This window comes from Oncorhynchus tshawytscha, linkage group LG15 (assembly GCF_018296145.1).
Source record: "Oncorhynchus tshawytscha isolate Ot180627B linkage group LG15, Otsh_v2.0, whole genome shotgun sequence".
Classification (NCBI taxonomy): Eukaryota; Metazoa; Chordata; class Actinopteri; order Salmoniformes; family Salmonidae; genus Oncorhynchus; species Oncorhynchus tshawytscha.
The window spans coordinates 16951761-16974999 of record NC_056443.1 but is presented as its reverse complement, the minus strand read 5'-3'; the positions used below and the strand labels follow the sequence as shown (position 1 = coordinate 16974999).

Genomic DNA, 23239 nt, shown 5'->3' with positions numbered 1-23239 from the left:
CTATGTTTTCACTCAGTATCTATCATACTATATTTATCTTGTCACAAACTATCATTCTATATACACTACATGGCAAAGGTATGTGGACACCCCTTAAAATTAGTAGATTCGGCTATTTCAGCCACACCGTTGCTGACAGGTGTATAAAATCGAGCAGACAGCCATGCAATCTCCATAGACAAACATTGGCAGTAGAATAGTCCATACTGAAGAGCTCAGTGACTTTCAAAGTGGCACCGTCATACTGTAGGATGCCACCTTTCCAACAAGTCAGTTCGTCAAATTTCTGCCCTGCTAGAGCTGCCCTGATCAACTGTAAGTGCTGTTATTGTGAAGTGGAAACGTCTAGCAGCAACAATGGCTCAGCCGTGAAGTGACAGGCCACACAAGCTCACAGGACGGGACCATTGAGTGCTAAAGCGTGTTGCACGTAAAAAAAATCTTCTGTCCTCGGGTTGCAACACTCACTACCGAGTTCCAAACTGCCTCTGGAAGCAAAGTCAAGCACAAGAACTGTTTGAGGGGAGCTTCATGAATGGGTTTCCATGGCCGTGCAGCCACACACAAGCCTAAGATCACCATGCGCAATGCCAAGCGTCAGCTGGAGTGGTGTAAAGCTCGCCGCTGTTGGACTCGGGAGCAGTGGAAGCGCGTTCTCTGGAGTGATGAATAACGCTTCACCATCTGGAGTCTGATGGACGAATCAGGGTTTTGGTGGATGCCAGGAGAACGCTACCAGTCCGAATGCATAGTGCCAACTGTAATGTTTGGTGGAGGAGGACTAATGTTCTGGGGCTGTTTTTCATGGTTCATGCTAGGCGCCTTAGTTCTAGTAAAGGGAAATCTTAACGCTACAGCATACAATGACATTCCAGGCGATTCTCTGCTTCCAACTTTGTGGCCCTTTCCTGTTTCAGCCTGACAATGGCCCCGTTCACAAAGCGAGGGTAATACAGAAAATGGTTTGTCGAGATCTGTGTGTGTTGAAGAACTTGACTGGCCTCCACAGAGCCCTGACCTCAACCCCATCGAACACCTTTGGGAGGAATTGGAACGCAGACTGCGGGCAAGGCCCAATCGCCCAACATCAGTGCTCTTGTGGCTGAATGGAAGCAAGACCGACTCCATATTAATGCCCATGATTTTGGAATGAGATGTTCGACAAGCTGCTGTCCACATACCTTTGGCCATGTAGTGTATCTATGCCGCCTATACACCTGCAAAATACTGTATATTTTCACACATTAAACATTTTAAAAATGATGTTCTCTGCTCAGTGAGCTAGGTATCTGAATAATACAAGACCCTATAATAACAACTCAATCAAATCAATCAGTCTATAGTAGTGTGTGTGTATGATAACGGTCCGATGTTGGGTTTTGTAGGGTGTATCTGGAGGTTCGAAGGGAGAGAAAGGAGAGCCTGGAGAAGCAGGCAAACGCGGCAAACCGGGGAAAGATGGCGACCCAGGTCCTGCTGGATTCCCTGTGAGTTCTGCCCACAGAGCTACAATGATTCTAGACATTCTATTTCTATGGTTCTTATAGCCAGCTGTCTGTCTGTCTGTCTGTATGCTGTAAGTGAATGATCTGTCAACATCTACCTCTGCCTCTTTCTCTCTCAGATTCAGATAGTTGTATTTTTTGCATGACTGACAAGGCCACTATTGCTAGATTGCGTTTGTATTACTGTTACAGAGTTATTTGGGTTGTTAGTTGGATTCGTTCTGAAATGTATTTATTTATTTGTGTACATTTTACTGCACTGTTAAGAGCTAGTAACACACGCATTTCGTTGCACCCGTTATAACATCTGCTAAACTGTGTATGTGACCAATACACTTTGATTTGATTTGCTAAAGAGAAGTGAGCTAATGACATTCTGAGATAATGACTCTCTCGTTCTTTCTTTCTTTCTTTCTTTCTTTCTTTCTTTCTTTCTTTCTTTTGTTCTTTCTTTCTTTCTTTCTTTCTTTTTTCTTTCTTTCTTTCTTTCTTTCTTTCTTTCTTTCTTTCTTTCTTTCTTTCTTTTGTTCTTTCTTTCTTTATCTTTCATTCTTTCTCTATCTTTCTCTCACTCTCTTATTCTCCCTGTCTCTCTACCTCCCTACCTCGTTCTCTATCTCACTCTCTCTCTATCGCTCTCTCTCCCTGTCTCTCTCCCTGTCTCTCTCTCTCTCTCTCCCTGTCTCTCTCCCTCTCTCTCTCTGTCTCTCTCTCCCTCTCTCCCTGTCTCTCTCCCTGTCTCTCTCTCTCTCTCTCCCTGTCTCTCTCCCTGTCTCTCTCTCTCTCTCTCTCTCTCTCTCCCTCTCTCTCTCTCTCTCTCTCTCTCTCTCCCTGTCTCTCTCTCTCTCTCCCTCTCTCTCCCTGTCTCTCTCTCTCTCCCTGTCTCTCTCCCTGTCTCTCTCTCTCCCTACCTCGTTCTCTATCTCTCTCTCTCTATCGCTCTCTCTCCCTGTCTCTCCCTGTCTCTCTCCCTGTCTCTCTCTCTCTCCCTGTCTCTCTCCCTGTCTCTCTCTCTCCCTGTCTCTCCCTGTCTCTCTCTCTCTCTATCGCTCTCTCTCCCTGTCTCTCTCTCTCTCTCTCTCTCTCTCTCCCTGTCTCTCTCTCTCTATCTCCCTGTCTCTCGCTCTCTCTCTAGTCAATTCAAAGGGCTCTATTGACATGGGAAACAAATAGATAGATACAAATAGATAATAAAGAAAAGTGAAATAAGCAATCAGAAATGAACCGTAAGCACTCACAAAAATGTCAATGGAATAGAGACATTTCAAATGTCATTATCTAATCTCTCTCTCTCTCTCTCTCTCTCTCTCTCTCTCTCTTTGTCACTCTCTCTCTCTCTCTCGGTCTCTCTCTCTCTCTCAGGGTAGTAAAGGAGACCTAGGCGGCCCAGGTCTGCCAGGTCGGGATGGTGACAGGGTGAGTTTGGCCTCTGATGCTATTTTACACCGTACAATAAACTAGATCTACAAACACATGAACGGTTGGGGGCGGCAGTAGCCTGGCGGTTAGGAGCGTTGGGCCAGTAACCCGAAAGGTTGCTGGATCGAGTAGTTAACCCCCAACAACAACTGCTCCCCGGGCGCCGATGACGTGGATGTCAGCTAAGGCAGCCCCCCCCCCCACACACCTCGCTGATTCACCCTTCCACGTGTCCTCCGCCATCTCTTCTCTTACTCATCCCATCCATCTCTCTCACTCTATCTGTTTCTCTCCCAGGGGGACAAAGGTGACCGTGGATACCCTGGACCTCCGGGCGTGGTGAGATATCAAACTATCTATTTATCTACTCATTCAGTTGTATCACAAGCATCCTTCTCTTATTACGTTTGTGAGCAGATGGTGGCCTCCCGTAGTTTTAGACATTGTCCACTAGATGGCAATGTAACCCTGACATTGGCGGTGTAACCTACTCTAGCCCCTGCATCCTGTAATATTCCACTACAACCACAAGATTGCAAGAGTAACCTTTCTATCCCATTACTCTACCAGGTGATTAATGGTCAGACAGGAGCACGTGTGGGGCCAAAAGGAGAGCCTGGTTTCCCCGGGTCATCAGGAAGGAAAGGAGACAGAGGACAACCTGGTACGTAACTCTACCCAACAGGAGATAGGACTTGATTTGCAGTGGACACATGCTGTAAAGAGTGCAATCGGGGCCTGGGTCATTCCACGAAATGAGGACCTTTTGCATTCCTCTGATACTTTAAGTAGAAATTGTGCACCAATGTTGAATTTTAAAAGTGTGTAATATTAAATGACCCTTTCATGTGGACCACATGGAGAATTCCATACATCAGATTTTTATTATGAATAATGGTTTGCTAATGTGCCCAAATTCCGCATTTTGACATGTCCCACCGTCAACACTGTGTTAGGAAGATTTAAACCCACCTAAACCCACCATCATTGTAAAGCCCTAGTTATTTCGTTGACAAATTCATTTCCGAAGATTATAATTTATTTTGTGTGATTAGTGATTAATTTCCATCTGTCCCTCATTTAAAGGTGAATATTCCTTTAAAAAAAATATATATATATATTTTTTAAATATATATATATAATACTTTGAATATCTAATAGTCAAATCATAGAGTAAAAGCAGGTGAGCAGGTTCTATTCTTTTTGGCTATTTTCTGGTGTTTTGTGGTGGAAAACTGTGCGGGTCAAGCATAACACATCAACCCTGTTACCCATAAATAAAAAGGCTAGAAATGTTTTAACAATGTCATTTTATTTGTGAAGCTTGCATTCAATTACCACTTCCTGTTGCACACAACAAGCTTCCATTCAACACAGTCACGAGGGGATTTATTGCTGATTTAGGATGATTTAACCCTGTTACAGTCAAACCTCTTACTTTATTTGACACTTAATAGGCACTTTGTCATTTTGTCATTTAACCTCTTGGGTTGGGAAAACAGTTTTTTTTATTTTATCCAACGCTTTCTTTTGTTTTTATCAAGTTACACTTCTCCAAAGGCCCGGAATTAGTTTAACGACCCACCTATATTCATAAAGCGACTCAGAGCTGATCCATTATCAGTTTTAGATGTTTAGATCATAAGGAATAAGATTATATGAACACGGAGGACCTGGTCCTAGATCAGCACTGCTACTTTAAGAGGCTTGGTGAATACAGAGCATAACCCAGTTTTCATGGTGACCTTTCCCCTTTGACCCTGTCCTCCCCAGGTCTCTCAGGTCCTCCAGGCCAACCAGGAACCCCAGGTACCGGAGGTGTAGGCCAACCCGGTTCCCCAGGCTTCCCAGGAGAGAGGGGCCAGAAGGGAGATGAGGGCCAGCCAGGCATCTCCCTCCCTGGGCCCCCAGGACGAAATGGGACCCCTGGGCTTCAGGGACCACCAGGCCCTCCCGGGGCCGCAGGAGTCTCCACAGGGGGCGGTAACTGTTTAGAAGGGGCCCCCGGCTTACCAGGACAACAAGGAGACAGAGGGTTTCAAGGAGAGACTGGACAGAAAGGTGGGTCGGAGAGAGAGAAAGAGAGTATGTTTTTTTGTTTTTTTGTTGTGTGTACTTCCAGAGTATTGTCATGAGAGAGACATTATTGTGTTACGTTACTGTGGCTAATAATGAACGAACAAATGTGTCATTGAAATGATCCCAACTGGCTTCTATGTCTGTCTTTCCCCTTAGCTACCTACTTACTTACTTGTCTGTCTCTCTCAGGTGACAAGGGAGAAACCTGTGTGAACTGTTTCTCACGTGGGAACTCCATCCCTGGAGCACCAGGCCCTCCCGGCCCTCCCGGGTTCCCAGGTAAGACTGCACCTCTCTCACCTGGTCACTTGTCTCCCTACATGTTTTTTAAAATGTATTTTTTATTTCACCTTTATTTAACCAGGTAGGCAAGTTGAGAACAGGTTCTCATTTACAATTGCGACCTGGAATATCCTAGGGAATAAGACAGAGTAAAGAGGAGAAAACACACACCTGATTTCGCAATGTGCAGGCCACCGTAACACAATGCTGTACACAACACCTCTCTCTCATCATTCTCTCCTCTTACCTCTCTCTCCACCCTCTCTCCTCTCTCCTCCCACTCTCAGGTGGACCAGGAGGACCAGGGGCTAAAGGTGACAGAGGATATCCAGGTGGCCCAGGGCCCTCAGGTTCTTCTGTAAGTACTTCCTGTTTGTCACTTCCTGGTTTGAAACTGGTTTGAAGCTGTGTCTACACAACTTTATAGTAACCTACAGACCGACTTACTTGGAGCCGGTTTCCCAGACACCGATTAAGCCTAGTTCTGGACTATTAAACAATGATCTCCATTGAAAATGCTTTTTCATCCAGGATTAGGTTTAATCTGTAACCGGGAAACTGTCCCTCTGAGTCTAGAGTAGCCTTGATAGAGTAACTAAATGACTCCATCATCCTTCCATCTCTCTCTCCTCCATCCCTCTCTTCCCCAGGGTTTGCCTGGTCCCCAGGGTGCACCTGGTTTCCCAGGAGAGAAGGGTGACCCAGGTGAGGCTATTGCTGTGGATGGGGTGAGGGGTGACAAGGGAGACACAGGGTTCCCCGGACCCCCTGGCCTGCCTGGTCTGGACGGAGGACCTGGTCGCAATGGAGTTCCTGGAGCTCCTGGCCCCAAAGGAACATCTGTCAGTAGCAAAGTGTCCATCTCTCTCCTTCCCTCCATTTATCTATTCATATATTTCTTCATCCGTCCCATCCACACCCTCATCCTCTCCCCTCTCCACTCATCCATCCAACCTTATCTTATTTCTTTCTATCCATCCTGCTCTCTATCCCTCCCTACCTTCCTCCACCCATCTATCTATCCATCCATCCCACCTCATCCCTTCACGTCTCCTTCCATCTCTCTGTTCCTCCCTCCCTCCCTCCATCCATCCCTCCATCCCTCCATCCATCCCTTCACCTTACCTTTTTCCCTCCATCCCTATCTCCATCTATCTATCCATCTATCCATCCATCCATTTTTCCCACTACATAGCATTCTATATTAACCCCTCTCCACTCCTCTAGGGTTCTCTGTTAGTGAAGGGTGAGCGAGGGCCTCCAGGTGAGCCCGGTCTGCAGGGTCTCCCAGGTGACAGGGGTAGCCCCGGATCCCCAGGCTTCGGCCCCCAGGGGCCCCCTGGAGAGAAGGGTGTTCAGGGCGTCTCAGGGAGAACGGGAACACCTGGATCACCAGGTAAGATATATTGTCTGATATACTTGAAAACCAGGGATTATACTCTTAGAAAAAAAGGTGCTTTCTAGAACCTAAAAGGGTTCTTCAACTGTCCTCATAGGAGAACCTTTTGAAGAACCCTTTATGGTTCACGTTAGAACCCTTTTGGCTCCAGGTAGAACCCTTTTGGATTCCATCTTGAACCCTTTCCACAGAGGGTTCTACATGGAACCAAAAGGGGTTCTTCTATGGGGATAGCCAAAGAACCTTTTTGGAACCCTTTTTTTTCTAAAAGTAACTGAAATGTTGATAAAAGTGAGACACACCGACACACCTGGGGTCCCGGAAGGTTGTGTTATTTCATTGGTGTCATACTTTTACCATTAGCTTTACCTGCTGCTCTTCTAATGACTACAACTCTCTTGTACCCTTATTCCCTAACCTTTGACCCTCGGCCTTTGACCCCTGACCTATAGGCACTAAAGGTGAGCCGGGTCAAACGATAGCAGAGAAGGGACTCCCAGGACCCAGGGGACAGGATGGAGACCCCGGTCTTCCTGGAAACCCAGGTAAATAAACATGTCATCTTTACCTGCACAGGTTCACACCCACCTGAACGGATAGGCATAAGCTTTCATCTAGAATGATGATGACGGCAGTAAGGTAACAGACAGCACAGATGTCTGGTGTTGTTTGGGGGACTATTTGATGTAATTCTATGAAGTATACGCTAGTGAACTGTTTAGTAGTAGTGTAGTAAATGTAGTGTAGTAAAACAAAGTGTTCATTTGTGTGTCCACAGGCAACCCCGGCGGGCCAGGACAGCCCGGTTTCCCCGGCTTACCAGGTGCCAAGGGCGACCCCGGCCTCTCCGGCATTGGACTGCCAGGACCCCCCGGCGCTAAAGGTAAACACTAAATACCTGGGCAGGTATACATTCACTGTCACCTGTATGGTTATAATATAAACTTCATGGACCGATTTCCGGAACACAGATTAAGCCTCGTCCTGGACTAAGGAGCATTTTCAATGGAGAATCTCCACTGAACATGCTTTTTAGTCTCGGACTAGGCTTAAAGCCCTGACGTCCACACAAGATGGCACAGCCATGATCTCTCTCATAGCACCATAGCACAGAGTAATTTGTGTGTTTCACAGTAGTGCCTTATACTATAAACAATTATTACAAATCACTCACCTGTCCCCGCGCGCAGGATTCCCAGGCTCATCTGGTGTGCCAGGTGGTCCCGGGGGTCCAGGAAGACCAGGAGTGGACGGCCTCCCCGGTGAGCCAGGTGGACCTGGAGCTAAGGTACGTACCACAACGACACTACTATAGATGGATCTTTAATACTGTACTAATTACAGATTAACATAATCATTTACAGTGTCAAGAAAAAGTATGTGAATCCTTTGGAAATACCTGGATTTCTGCATAAATTAGTCATAAAATGTAATCTGATCGGTCACAACAATAGACAAACACAGTCTGTTTAAACTAATAACACAAACAATTATATGTTTTCATGTCTTTATTGAACACACTGTGTAAACATTCAAAGTGAAGGGTGGGAAAAGTATGTAAACCCTTGGATTTAATAACTGGTTGACCCTCCTTTGGCAGCAATAACCTCAACCAAACGTTTTCTATAGTTGCCGATCAGACCTGCACAACGGTCAGGTGGAATTTTGGACCATTCCTCTTTACAAAACTGTTTCAGTTCAGCAGTATTCTTGGGATGTCTGGTGTGAACCGCTCTCTTGAGGTCATGCCACAGCAACTCAATCGGGTTGAGGTCAGGACTCTGACTGGGCCACTCCAGAAGGCGTATTTTCTTCTGTTGAAGCCATTCTGTTGTAGATTTACTTCTGTGTTTTGTGTCATTGTCCTGTTGTATCACCCAACTTCTGTTGAGCTTCAATTTGAGGACAGATAGCCTTACATTCTCCTGCAAAACGTCTTGATAAACTTCATTTTTCCGATAGCAAGCTGTCCAGGCCCTGAGGCAGCAAAGCAGCCCCAAACCATGATACTCCCTCCACCATACTTTACAGTTGGGATGAGGTTTTGATGTTGGTGTGCTGTGCATTATTTTGTGCATTATTAATTTAAGCACACTATGTTTGTCTATTGTTGTGACTTAGATAAAGATCAGACCAAATTTGATGACCAATTTATGCATAAATCCAGCTAATTCCAAAGGGAATTATAGCAATGAGAATCCAAACTGGATAGCATTGTATCAAGCTAAGGTAAAGACTGAATGTAGACAGACCTGCACAGAGCAGTCAAAGGAAGATGGCCACACCACATTTAGCTAGTAGTATAGCTTTTCCTCCCAACCGAAGGTCAGACTGGGTTTAACACACAGGATTTAACAGAGCACAAGCGACTGAAAGTTTCAAATCGTAGAAGTGGTGGATGAAGGGTTGCCCTCCCAGCAGCCATGATGCCCTGAAGAGCTGACTGGAACCGGGATGAGAATTGAGGACCCATGTCTACCAGGTGTCCATGGATCCGGAAGACGTGCTGCACGTTGAGTTGGGCCGTCTCTTTAGCAGAGGGAGAGCTTAGGAAGAGGAATTAAGTGGGCGGCTTTGGAAAACCGGTCCACTACTGTGTTGCCATCAGACGGGGGAAGACCCGTGACGAAGTCCAGGGATATGTGAGATCAGGGACGATGAGGGACAGGCCATGGTTGAAGAAGACCAGCCGGAGCTTGACAAAGAGTCTTGTCCTGCGCACAGACCTTGCAGCCGGCGACGAACGTCCGGGACCATGGTAGGCCACCAAAAGCGTTGTTGCACAAAGGGCAGGGTCCAACGGGAGCCCGGGTGGCAGGCAAGCCTGGAGGAGTGGGCCCACTCCAGGACCGAGGAGCGGACAGCACCATGCACAAACATCCGGTTATCTGACCCCCCCAGGGGTTCATCTGGAAATTCTGCACCTCACGGGCCTGCATCCCTATTCCCCAGCTGAGTGCCGTTGCCAGACACGAGGTGGGAAGGATGGTCTTCGCATTGACAGCGCATCCGGCTTGATGTTCTTGGATCCTGGTCAGTAGGAGAGGGAGAAGTTGAACCGGAAGAAGAGCAGGGCCCACCTAGCTTGCCTGGAATTGAGACCCTTGGCAGTACAGAGATATTCCAGGTTCTTGTGGTCGGTCCACACAATGAACGGATGTTCCGCCCCCTCCAGCCAGTGCCTCCACGCCTCCAACACCATCTTCACCATGAGAAGCTCACGGTTCCCCACATTTTAGTTCCTCTCTGTGGTGTTGAGGCGATGTGAGAAGGCACAGGGATGTACCTTGAGGTCCAGGGCATAACGCTGGGACAGGACAGCCCCCACTCTGACATCTGAAGCATCGGCCTCCACCACGAACTGGCGGATGAACCAAGATGGGAGCTGTGGTGAAACGGTGTTTGAGATCCTGGAACGCCCGGTCAGCAGCTGGGGACCACATGGACGGAACCTTGGGAGAGGTGAGTGTAGACAGGGGGGAAGCCAGGGTGCTGTAACACCGGATAAAGCGGCAATAAAAGTTGGAGACTACCAGGAAACGTTGCAGCTGCACCCTGGACGTAGGCTGGGGCCAATCCACCACCTCTTTCACCTTCCCAGGATCCATCTGTACACTACCTGTAGCGATGATGTAACCCAGAAAGCGGATGGTGGAGCGATGGACTTCGCACTTCTCCGTGGTCACAAAAAGCTGGTTCTCCAGGAGGACGTGTCGGACGTGGAGCATGTGTTCATGGGCAGAGCAGGAGAAGACAAGGATGTCATCGAGGTAGACGAAGACGAACCGGTTCAACATGTCTCGGAGAACATCATTAACCAGAGCCTGGAACACAGCTGGGGCATTAGTAAGGACAAATGGCATGACCAGAAACTGGTAGTGACCGCTGACCATGTTGAAGGCTGTCTTCCACTCGTCCCCTTCCTGTATCCGCACAAGGTGGAAGGCGTTCCGTAGATCCAGCTTGGAGAACACAGTAGTTCCCTGGAGCGGCTTGAAGGCAGAGGAGATGAGTGGTAGTGAGTAGCGGTTCTTCACCGTGATGTCGTTGAGGTCCCTGTAGTCGATGCACGGGCGCAGGGTTTTGTCCTTTTTCTCCACAAAGAAGAGCCATGCGCCAGCGGGGGAGGCAGAAGGACGGATGAACCCTGCAGCTAGGTTGTCCTCTATGTAGGTCTCCATTGCCTTATTCGCCAGACCCGACAGAGAGTACAGTCGTCCCTGGGGCAGTGTGGTGCCTGGGAGAAGGTCGATCTTGCAGTCATATGGTTGGTGCCGAGGAAGTAAAGTGGCCCGGGCCTTACTGAAAACCTCCCTGGGGTCCTGGTACTCCGTGGGAATGGCGGAGAGGTCCGGGGCAACTTCCCGAGCCCACCGGAAGATGTCCAGGAGATGGGCATGCTATGCTGACTTCAGGCAATGGGTGTGGCAGAATGGGCCCCGGCCCATGATGGCACCAGCAGTCCAGTCAATAAGGGGATTGTGTCATTGGAGCCAAGAGAATCCCAATACCACAGGAACCTGAGGAAACTTAATCAGCATACATTGGATTGCCTCGCTGTGGTTCCCTGACACTCGTAGGTTGATGGGTGTGGTATTGTGAGTGATCCGCTGTTCAGTGAGGAATCCGTAGAGTTGCTCCAGCAAAGTCTTGAACACCTGGTCATGGCGTTCTGCCAGGGTTTGGAAGGCCTCCATAAGACATTGTTGCAGGGAGACAGCATTGTGGAGCTGGTCTGAGTCTGCTGGGTCGGTCATGGCCAGTTCGTACTATCACATATTAGCGAAGACCCAGATACAGACAGTGTCGAAGAAACAAAAGTTTATTACTAAAAAAGGGAGCAGGCTAAACGACAGGTCTTGACTTGGTTGACAGATGTCAGTAATCCAGATCAGAGTCCAAAAGGTACAGAACGGCAGGCAGTCTCAGGGTCAGGGAAGGCAGAGGTCAATAATCCAGTGTGGTGGGGCAAGGTACATGATGGCATGCAGGCTCAGGGTCAGGGCAGGCAGAATGGTCAACGCCGGGAAAACTAGAAAACAGGAAATATAGAAAAGACAGGAGCAAGGGGAAAAACGCTGGTAGGCTTCACTAACAAAATGAACTGGCAACAGACAAACAGAGAACACAGGCATGAATACAAAGGGGATAATGAGGGGAGATGGGAGACACCTGGTGGGGGTGGAGAAAAGCACAAAGACAGGTGAAACAGATCAGGGTGTGACACCAATGCTCCTTGTAGGACACATCACTGAACTCTATACTCTTCTGTAAACTGGTCATCTCTATATACCCGTCGCAAGACCCACTGGTTGATTCTTATTTTTAAAACCCTCTTGGGCCTCACTCCCCCCTATCTGAGATATCTACCTCAGCCCTCATCCTACACACACAACACCCATTCTGCAAGTCACATTCTGTTAAAGGTCCCCAAAGCACACACATCCCTGGGTTGCTTGTCTTTTCAGTTCGCTGCAGCTAGCAACTGGAACGAGCTGCAACAAACACTCAAACTGGACAGTTTTATCTCAATCTCTTCATTCAAAGTCTCAATCATGGACACTCTTACTGACAGTTGTGGCTGCTTTGCGTGATGTATTGCCCTTTGTGCTGTTGTCTGTGCCCAATTATGTTTGTACCATGTTGTGCTGCTGCCATGCTGTGTTGCTACCATGTTGTTGTCATGTTGTGTTGCTACCATGCTGTGTTGTCATGTGTTGCTGCAATGCTATGTTGTTATCTTAGGTCTCTCTTTATGTAGTGTTGTGTTGTCTCTCTTGTCGTGTGTTTTGTCCTATATTTTTATTTAATTTGTTTTTATTTTTAATCCCAGCCCCCGTCCCACTCAGGAGGCTAAAAATAAGAATTTGTTCTTAACTGACCTGCCTAGTTAACTAAAGGTTAAATAAAAAATATTTTTAAAAATGTTTTAACAAGGTCTACATTTGTGTGTGTTTGGGTATTAATTTGAGTTTTCTATTTGTGTGTGTGTGTGTGATAGGGAGAACCGGGATTTGGGCTGCCAGGTCCCCAGGGCCCTCCAGGCTTCCCTGGACCCAAAGGATTACCTGGACCCAAAGGAGACTCCGGTTTCCCCGGCAACCCCGGCTCGCCCGGACGTTCTGGCTTCGACGGTGGCCCTGGTGCCAAAGGTACCGTTCCAACTTTTATTGGTGTAGTCGGTTGGAGTTGGGAGCTTAGGAACACTGAAGATCCACCTATACTGAAAATATGGCTTTTCTGTCAGCGGTTTCAAATGAAAGTGCCTTTTAAGTTATTATTTCCTCTTTTTATAGATCAACAACATCATACTCTAATCTTGCCTCATTATTTCTGGTCAGATTTTTCCAGACACAGCCTGGTTCTAGACTAAAAGCATGCTGAGTGGTGTCTTCAATAAATGTTATACTTAGTCCAGATCCGTGGCCGTCGGTGCTGTTTAAGAAGAGGGAGGACGATTTTTTGATTTTTGTAATATTACAGCATATTGGATGACTGTCGTTCATATTCCATTCCCCCAGCTCAATGTAACATCGATAGCTTTAGGCTACTACATGATACTCTAAACGAGCTAGCTATTGATTTCTTTTAAAGGAAATGAATTTGTTCAAGACTGTTCAACTATTGTCTTTCTACTACTCATCACATTTAACATACTGCGGTGCTAGCTATCTGTAGTTTATGCTTTTAGTACAAGATTTATTCTCTGATCCTTTGATTGGCTGGACAACATGTCAGTTCACGCTGCAAGAGCTCTGATAGGTTGGAGGATGTCCTCTAAAAGTTGTCATAATTACTGTGTAAGTCTATGGAAGGGGGTGAGAACATAGGTTTTCTAGACTTCTAGGTTTTGTAATGAAGTCAATGTACCCAGAGGAGAACGGAAACTAGCTGTTAAAAATAGTAAATAATAACTTAGTCATCTTTAAAGGCACTTTCATTTGAAACCACTGACAGTAAAGCCATATAAAAAAAATCTGAAATTCACTGAGGAGGATGGTCCTCCCCTTCCTCCCCTGAAGAGCCACCACTGGTCCAGATAAAACGTATTCTGTTAGCCAGCTAGTAAGTTGGTATTGCCATGTTAACAAGTTTAACAAGTGTGTGTGTTCTGTACCTGTTTGTCTCCCAGGTTACTCTGGTATCCCTGGTACACCTGATAGGTAGCTAGCCAGTTGGTATTATTTTGTTAACAGGTGTGTGAGTTCTGTATTTGTTTGTCTCTTCCAGGTGACTCTGGTATCCCTGGTATATCCGGAGCCCGTGGCCCTCCAGGTTCACCCTCCATCGGCTCTCAGGGCATCCCCGGCCCCATTGGACCCCCAGGACCCATGGGCTCTCCAGGTAAGACAACATAGCTGACCTTTGATGAGACAAAAATCAGGTTTGATTTATAGATGAATAGTTTGATTAGAGATAGACGTCTAGTTTGATTTATGGCATTTGTATCTAGTTGCTTACAGCGGACCTTGTAGTATCACCATAATTTGGACGTAATGCTAAGACCTTTTATCATATTGAACCTCTGCAAAGTCTTAATTCGTGAGAAAACCATGTAATATATACGTATGTGTATTTATGCTGTATTTTCGAAATACAATATTTTGTTCTATTGTTGTTTTCGACACGTTAACATTCTGTTGAGATGACTCAAATGTATTGTCTCAGTCACAGATTGGTATGGGCATTATCACCTTCACCACATACTCATAACTTATATGAATGTTTATTATGTACAGAATCTCAAAGGACTGGCTATGTGGTTCAGGCTATGTTGTCACACTTGTTATTAGGAAAGTAACACCATTCCTCCGCAAGGCTTTTGAGCACCAAACAGTTTGTAAACAGTTTGTAAGAGGTTAAAGGGTTTGTAAAGGGTTTGTAAGAGTGTAAAGGGTTTGTAAACAGTTTGTAAGGGGTTAAAGGGTTTGTAAAGGGTTTGTTTGTTGTGCACTGAATGATGTCACCATGGGTGATCATGTGACGATTGCATCTCATTCTGGGTTATCAGTCATCGATGGTAGCCATACCCTGATCTTGGGAGTTCACTCTTATTCTTATTCTCATCTCTCCTCACAACAGTCTTCCCATTGCTCTTCTTATTTTGCATGTTGTCACAGTCTTGTTGGCGATGCTCACTTGTGAAGCTGCTAGCTGTCACCCACCCACCCACACAGTTCCAAGTTCACTTTTCCTGCACTTGTTTTTGCCACTTTGTTCACAATTTGCCTTCCTCTTTAAAACTAATACAGTTGAAGTCGGAAGTTTAAATACACTTAGGTTGGAGTCATTAAAACTCATTTTTCAACCACTTCACAAATTTCTTGTTAGCACACTATAGTTTTGGGAAGTCAGTTAGGACATCTACTTTGTGCATTACACAAGTAATTTTTCAAACAATTGTTTACAGACAGATTATTTCACATATAATTCACTGTATCACAATTCCACTGGGTCAGAAGTTTACATACACTAAGTTGACTGTGCCATTAAACAGCTTGGAAAATACCAGAAAATTATGTCATGGCTTTAGAAGCTTCTGATAGGCTAATTGACATAATTTGAGTCAATTGGAGGTGTACCTTTGGATGTATTTCAAGGCCTACCTTCAAACTCAGTGCCTCTTTGCTTGATATCATGGGAAAATCAAAAGAAATGACCTCAGAAAAAAGACCTTGTAGACCTCCACAAGTCTGGTTCATCCTTGGGAGCAATTTCCAAATGCCTGAAGGTACCACGTTCATCTGTACAAACAATAGTACGCAAGTATAAACACCATGGGACCACACAACCGTTCAGGAAGGAGATGCGTTCTGTCTCTTAGTGATGAATGTACTTTGGTGCGAAAAGTGCAAATCAATCACAGAACAACAGCAGAGGACCTTGTGAAGATGCTGGAGGAAACAGGTAGAAAGGTATCTATATCCACAGTAAAACGAGTCCTATATCGTCATAACCTGAAAGGCCGCTCAGCAAGGAAGAAGCCACTGCTCCAAAACCGCCATAAAAAAGCCAGACTACGGTTTGCAACTGCACATGGGGACAAAGATCGTACATTTTGGAGAAATGTCCTCTGGTCTGATGAAACAAAAATAGAACTGTTTGGCCATAAATGACCCTGTTATGTTTGGAGGAAAAAGGGGGAGGCTTGCAAGCTGAAGAACACCATCCCAACCGTGAAGCACGGGGGTGGCAGCATCATGTTGTGGGGGAGCTTTGCCACAGGAGGGGCTGGTGCACTTCACAAAATAGATGGTAGCATGAGGTAAGAACATTTTGTGGATAAATTGAAGCAACATCTCAAGACATCAGTCAGGAAGTTAAAGCTTGGTCGCAAATGGATCTTCCAAATGGACAATGACCCAAGCATACTTGCAAAGTTGTGGCAAAATGGCTTAAGGACAACAAAGTCAAGGTATTAGAGTGGCCGTCACAAAGCCCTGACCTCAATCCCATCGATAATTTGTTTGTAGAACTGAAAAAGCATGTGCGAGCAAGGAGGCCTACAAACCTGACTCAGTTACACCAGCTCTGTCAGGAGGAATGGGCCAAAATTCACCCAACTTATTGTGGGAAGCTTGTGGAAGGCTACCAGTAACGTTTGACCCAAGTTGAACAATTTAAAGGCAATGCTACCAAATACTAATTAAGTGTATGTAAACTTCTGACCCACTGGGAATGTTATGAAAGAAATAAAAGCTGAAATAAATCATTCTCTTCTATTATTCTGACATTTCACATTCTTAAAATAAAGTGGTGATCCTATCTGACCTAAAACAGGGACTTTTTTACTAGGATTAAATGTCAGGAATTGTGAAAAACTGAGTTTAAATATATTTGGTTAAAGGTGTATGTAAACTTCCGACCTCAACTGTATGTCATTAGTCACACTCTTCTTTTGTGCCTGCCCCAACAAACTCTTTATTCACCTCCACTCATGGCACTCACAGTTCTGAAGACTCCATCATCATGTACAGTATGTCATGTTGGATAGACGTAGAGCATTGTAAACCCTCATCCCCCCCCTTCCCCACCTCTCTTTCTTACTCTGTGATGTTCCTCATCCACTCATCCCCATTTTGAATATACTCCCTCCTTACCTGCCGTCTTCTGACCTTTGACCTCAAGGCGAGAAAGGTATTGTACCACAGCCTGTCTGGACTATAGTCGCTATCTGGCAGCTGATTGGTTGATTGGCACTGTATTTCTGTGTGATTGGTTGATTGGTTAAGGGACTGTACATCTGTTTGGTGTGACATCTTTACTCCAGCTATCTTTACTCTTGGGGCTCCCGAGTGGCTCAGCGGTCTAAGGCAAAGCATCTCAGTGCTTGAGGCGTCACTACAGACACCCTGGTTTGAATCCAGGCTGTATCACAACTGTCTGTGATTGGGAGTCCCATAGTGTGGCGCACAATTGGCCCAGTGTCGTCCGGGTTTGGCCGTTGTAGGCCATTGTAAATAAGAATTTGTTCTTAACTGACTTGCCTAGTTAAATAAAGGTTAAATAAAACATACATTTAAAAATATATATATATAATAATAGAAAATGAGGTTATTTGACCTATTCTGGACTGACAAATTATAATGTGTTGAATTGTCACTAATCATAAGTAGAGAGATTCCACTAGCGCTTAAAGTCAAGTTCAAAAAGCTTTATTGTCCATCAAATGTGCGTAAGACCAAATATTCTCTTTGGCATTTGAAGGTCAAAATTGACCTTCTATGAGGTTATAGATAATGGGCAGATGCTGATCAGGTAGTGAGAATCAAATCAAATCAAATCAAATTTTATTTGTCACATACACATGGTTAGCAGATGTTAATGCGAGTGTAGCGAAATGCTTGTGCTTCTAGTTCCGACAATGCAGTAATAACGAACAAGTAATCTAACTAACAATTCCAAAAAAACTACTGTCTTATAACACAGTATAAGGGGTTAAAGAGTATGTACATAAGGATATATGAATGAGTGATGGTACAGAGCAGCATAGGCAAGATACAGTAGATGATATCGAGTACAGTATATACATATGAGATAAGTATGTAAACCAAGTGGCATAGTTAAAGTGACTAGTGATACATGTATTAAATAAGGATGCAGTCGATGATATAGAGTACAGTATCAACGTATGCATATGAGATGAATAATGTAGGGTAAGTAACATTATATAAGGTAGCATTGTTTAAAGTGGCTAGTGATATATTTACATCATTTCCCATCAATTCCCATGATTAAAGTGGCTGGAGTAGAGTCAGTGTCATTGACAGTGTGTTGGCAGTAGCCACTCAATGTTAGTGGTGGCTGTTTAACAGTCTGATGGCCTTGAGATAGAAGCTGTTTTTCAGTCTCTCGGTCCCAGCTTTGATGCACCTGTACTGACCTCGCCTTCTGGATGACAGCGGGGTGAACAGGCAGTGGCTCGGGTGGTTGATGTCCTTGATGATCTTTATGGCCTTCCTGTAGCATCGGGTGGTGTAGGTGTCCTGGAGGGCAGGTAGTTTGCCCCGGTGATGCGTTGTGCAGACCTCACTACCCTCTGGAGAGCCTTACGGTTGAGGGCGGTGCAGTTGCCATACCAGGCGGTGATACAGCCCGCCAGGATGCTCTCGATTGTGCATCTGTAGAAGTTTGTGAGTGCTTTTGGTGACAAGCCGAATTTCTTCAGCCTCCTGAGGTTGAAGAGGCACTGCTGCGCCTTCCTCACGATGCTGTCTGTGTGAGTGGACCAATTCAGTTTGTCTGTGATGTGTATGCCGAGGAACTTAAAACTTGCTACCCTCTCCACTACTGTTCCATCGATGTGGATGGGGGGGTGTTCCCTCTGCTGTTTCCTGAAGTCCACAATCATCTCCTTAGTTTTGTTGACGTTGAGTGTGAGGTTATTTTCCTGACACCACACTCCGAGGGCCCTCACCTCCTCCCTGTAGGCCGTCTTTTCGTTGTTGGTAATCAAGCCTACCACTGTTGTGTCGTCCGCAAACTTGATGATTGAGTTGGAGGCGTGCATGGCCACGCAGTCGTGGGTGAACAGGGAGTACAGGAGAGGGCTCAGAACGCACCCTTGTGGGGCCCCAGTGTTGAGGATCAGCGGGGAGGAGATGTTGTTGCCTACCCTCACCACCTGGGGGCGGCCCGTCAGGAAGTCCAGTACCCAGTTGCACAGGGCGGGGTCGAGACCCAGGGTCTCGAGCTTGATGACGAGCTTGGAGGGTACTATGGTGTTGAATGCCGAGCTGTAGTCGATGAACAGCATTCTCACATAGGTATTCCTCTTGTCCAGATGGGTTAGGGCAGTGTGCAGTGTGGTTGAGATTGCATCGTCTGTGGACCTATTTGAGCAGTAAGCAAATTGGAGTGGGTCAAGGGTGTCAGGTAGGGTGGAGGTGATGTGGTCCTTGACTAGTCTCTCAAAGCACTTCATGATGACGGATGTGAGTGCTACGGGGCGGTAGTCGTTTAGCTCAGTTACCTTAGCTTTCTTGGGAACAGGAACAATGGTGGCCCTCTTGAAGCATGTGGGAACAGCAGACTGGTATAGGGATTGATTGAATATGTCCGTAAACACACCGGCCAGCTGGTCTGCGCATGCTCTGAGGGCGCGGCTGGGGATGCCGTCTGGGCCTGCAGCCTTGCGAGGGTTAACACGTTTAAATGTCTTACTCACTTCGGCTGCAGTGAAGGAGAGACCGCATGTTTCCGTTGCAGGCCGTGTCAGTGGCACTGTATTGTCCTCAAAGCGGGCAAAAAAGTTATTTAGTCTGCCTGGGAGCAAGACATCCTGGTCCGTGACTGGGTTGGGTTTCTTCCTGTAGTCCGTGATTGACTGTAGACCCTGCCACATGCCTCTTGTGTCTGAGCCGTTGAATTGAGATTCTACTTTGTCTCTGTACTGGCGCTTAGCTTGTTTGATAGCCTTGCGGAGGGAATAGCTGCACTGTTTGTATTCAGTCATGTTACCAGACACCTTGCTCTGATTAAAAGCAGTGGTTCGTGCCTTCAGTTTCACACGAATGCTGCCATCAATCCACGGTTTCTGGTTAGGGAATGTTTTAATCGTTGCTATGGGAACGACATCTTCAACGCACGTTCTAATGAACTCGCACACCGTATCAGCGTATTCGTCAATGTTGTTGTCTGACGCAATACGAAACATCTCCCAGTCCACGTGATGGAAGCAGTCTTGGAGTGTGGAGTCAGCTTGGTCGGACCAGCGTTGGACAGACCTCAGCGTGGGAGCTTCTTGTTTTAGTTTCTGTCTGTAGGCAGGGATCAACAAAATGGAGTCGTGGTCAGCTTTTCCGAAAGGGGGCGGGGCAGGGCCTTATATGCGTCGCGGAAGTTAGAGTAACAATGATCCAGGGTCTTTCCACCCCTGGTTGCGCAATCGATATGCTGATAAAATTTAGGGAGTCTTGTTTTCAGATTAGCCTTGTTAAAATCCCCAGCTACAATGAATGCAGCCTCCGGATAAATCGTTTCCAGTTTGCAGAGAGTTAAATAAAGTTCGTTCAGAGCCATCGATGTGTCTGCTTGGGGGGGGATATATACGGCTGTGATTATAATCGAAGAGAATTCTCTTGGTAGATAATGCGGTCTACATTTGATTGTGATTGTGGTCTACAATCTGTCCTCACTCTGTTATTGATTCCTCGCATTTCAGGATACTCAGGCGCCAACGGTGAGAAGGGAGACCCCGGTTCTCCCGGCCTGGACATTCCAGGGTTGCCAGGCGACAGAGGAAGTCCCGGTTTCCCCGGCAACCCCGGGGGAGTTGGACCACAGGGTAACCCTGGTGGCCCTGGCCGAGACGGACTGCCTGGCCTGCCTGGTAGGATAACAGACCAACACCAACATCAAACCTTCCTAATCTATGTGTCTGTTTTATTCTCTATCTGTCTAGTTTTCAATCTTTTTCTGTGTTATGAATGGACTGTAAGAAATCAGATTCTATTGCTGGTTTACATAGGCAGCACAATTCTGATCTTTTGCCCAATTAATGGCAAACGATCTGATCTGACTGGTCAAAAGACTAATTAGTGGCATAAGGTCAGAATTGGGCTGCATGTGATAACGCAGCCTGTGTGTTTATTTCAGTCTCGTCTATATCTGGTTCCAAATCTCTTTCTGTGTAATCTACATACAGTATATGAGCTCCCGAGTGGCGCGGCAGTCTAAGGCACTGCATCTCAGTGCTAGAGGCGTCACTATAGACCCTGGTTCGTTTCCAGGCTGTATCACAATCGGCCGTGATTGGGAGTCCCAATAGGGCGGCGCACAATTGGCCCAGCGTCGTTCAGATTAGGGTTTGGCCGGGTTAGGCCGTCATTGTAAATAAGAATTTGTTCTTTGTGACTTGCCTAGTTAAATAAAGGTTAAATATAGAATTAAATATGGACTGGCCAGTATGATGTCACACTGACTACCTTTCTCTCTCTTTATTTTCTGTTGGACATTGTTGTTACTCTACCTCCATCCCAAATGGCACCCTATTCCCTATATATGGACTCTAGTCAAAAGTAATGCACTATATAGGGAATAGGGTGCGATATGGGACACAGACAGTGTCGCTGACCTTCACCCTGTCTTGATGGGGAATTGCCAGTCAAAAGTATGTCCATCAACAGGTGGTAAAGGAGACATGGGTGTGATGGGAGCTCCTGGACCTCTGGGATCCCCTGGGAACCCCGGAGCCCCCGGCTTCCCTGGACCTAAAGGTATGGCAAATTGACGCACACACTCACAAGACTTGCCTTGAAGATTCTCACTGCACAGCCAGGGGCAAACACTGTACTATGTCATATAGACAAAGTAGCACACACACACACACACACACACACACACACACACACACACACACACACACACACACACACACACACACACACACACACACACACACTAGAGCTGGGCGATATGGACACAAATTGACTGAGTTATAACGATAAATTGAAGAATAACTTTATAACATTAATGTTGTTAATGTGACCACAGGTCTTAAATTCAAACAAACTAGTCCAAAACATCTGCTGCGCTAGCTATAAGGAGCCCACACACAAACACATAAACACACACGTTGGTATACACACATATTGGTACTGTATGTGTCTTCGATAATAGACCCTCTGACTCTTTGTGTCTCCTTCCTCCAGGTGACGATGGTTTCCCAGGGCGACCAGGTGGTCCCGGCGGTTCAGGTCTGAAGGGAGACAGGGGAGAGCCCGGTATCGCGGGACTCCCAGGACCCAGCATTCCTCCCCAGGAACTGAAGGGTGGGAAGGGAGAACCAGGAGCACCAGGTACGTCTTTCTCTCTGTCTGTTTATCTGCCTGTCTCTCTCTCTGCCTGTTTCTGACTGACTGATGTAGACTGCTAAGAATGCAGCTTTGTCTCACTGTCCTTACTGTTTCCTGTGTTTTTTGTGTTGTGTAGGTTTAGGAGGACTACCAGGTCAAAAGGGTATCCCTGGTCTCCCTGGAGACGCTGGTATACCAGGACAGGACGGACGACCTGGGTTGCCAGGACCTCAAGGTATACTCATACTATCTAGAAACGAATCCTCTTGTGCACCCATCCCTCCAGAATGTCCTCTACTGAACACTAGTACAGTCATCCCTCCAGAATGACCTCTGCTGAACACTAGTACAGTCATCCCTCCAGAATGTCCTCTACTGAACACTGGTACAGTCATCCATCCATAATGACCTCTACTGAACACTAGTACAGTCATCCCTCCAGAATGTCCTCTACTGAACACTGGTACAGTCATCCATCCATAATGACCTCTACTGAACACTAGTACAGTCATCCCTCCAGAATGACCTATACTGAACACTAGCACAGTCATCCCTCCAGAATGTCCTCTACTGAAGACTAGTACAGTCATCCATCCATAATGTCCTCTACTGAACACTAGTACAGTCATCCCTCCAGAATGACCTCTACTGAACACTAGTACAGTCATCCCTCCAGAATGTCCTCTACTGAACACTAGCACAGTCATCCCTCCAGAATGTCCTCTACTGGACACTAGCACATTCATCCCTACAGATTGACCTCTACTGAACACTAGTACAGTCATCCCTCCATAATGACCTCTACTGAACACTAGTACAGTCATCCCTCCAGAATGTCTCTACTGAACACTAGTACAGTCATCCCTCCAGAATGTCTCTACTGAACACTAGTACAGTCATCCCTCCAGAATGTCTCTACTGAACATTAGTACAGTCATCCCTCCAGAATGACCACTACTGAACACTAGTACAGTCATCCCTCCAGAATGACCTCTACTGAACACTAGTACAGTCATCCCTCCAGAATGTCTCTACTGAACACTAGTACAGTCATCCCTCCAGAATGTCTCTACTGAACATTAGTACAGTCATCCCTCCAGAATGACCACTACTGAACACTAGTACAGTCATCCCTCCAGAATGACCTCTACTGAACACTAGCACAGTCATCCTACGTTTCCTGTTTTATTATGTGTCTTGCATCTTCAGGATGCTCAACCCAAATGGGTTTATAAAACATGCATATTTCCAAGTACCAT

General features: G+C 46.2%; 1 protein-coding gene across 2 annotated transcripts in view; it reads left to right on the top strand.

The window, feature by feature from the left end:
* Positions 1–23239, top strand: part of col4a5 (collagen, type IV, alpha 5 (Alport syndrome)) — an 83349-nt gene that overhangs the window by 40028 nt on the left and 20082 nt on the right. For both annotated transcript variants that reach the window (XM_042298202.1, XM_042298201.1), the window contains exons 15-32: positions 1386–1487; positions 2868–2921; positions 3222–3263; positions 3495–3588; positions 4698–4985; positions 5193–5282; positions 5573–5643; positions 5936–6127; positions 6513–6681; positions 7137–7229; positions 7463–7567; positions 7875–7972; positions 12686–12836; positions 13915–14028; positions 20348–20515; positions 21312–21401; positions 21837–21983; positions 22117–22215. In XM_042298202.1, the coding sequence (XP_042154136.1) occupies positions 1386–1487; positions 2868–2921; positions 3222–3263; positions 3495–3588; positions 4698–4985; positions 5193–5282; positions 5573–5643; positions 5936–6127; positions 6513–6681; positions 7137–7229; positions 7463–7567; positions 7875–7972; positions 12686–12836; positions 13915–14028; positions 20348–20515; positions 21312–21401; positions 21837–21983; positions 22117–22215 (2167 nt within the window). The remainder of the gene's footprint in view (positions 1–1385; positions 1488–2867; positions 2922–3221; positions 3264–3494; positions 3589–4697; positions 4986–5192; positions 5283–5572; positions 5644–5935; positions 6128–6512; positions 6682–7136; positions 7230–7462; positions 7568–7874; positions 7973–12685; positions 12837–13914; positions 14029–20347; positions 20516–21311; positions 21402–21836; positions 21984–22116; positions 22216–23239) is intronic.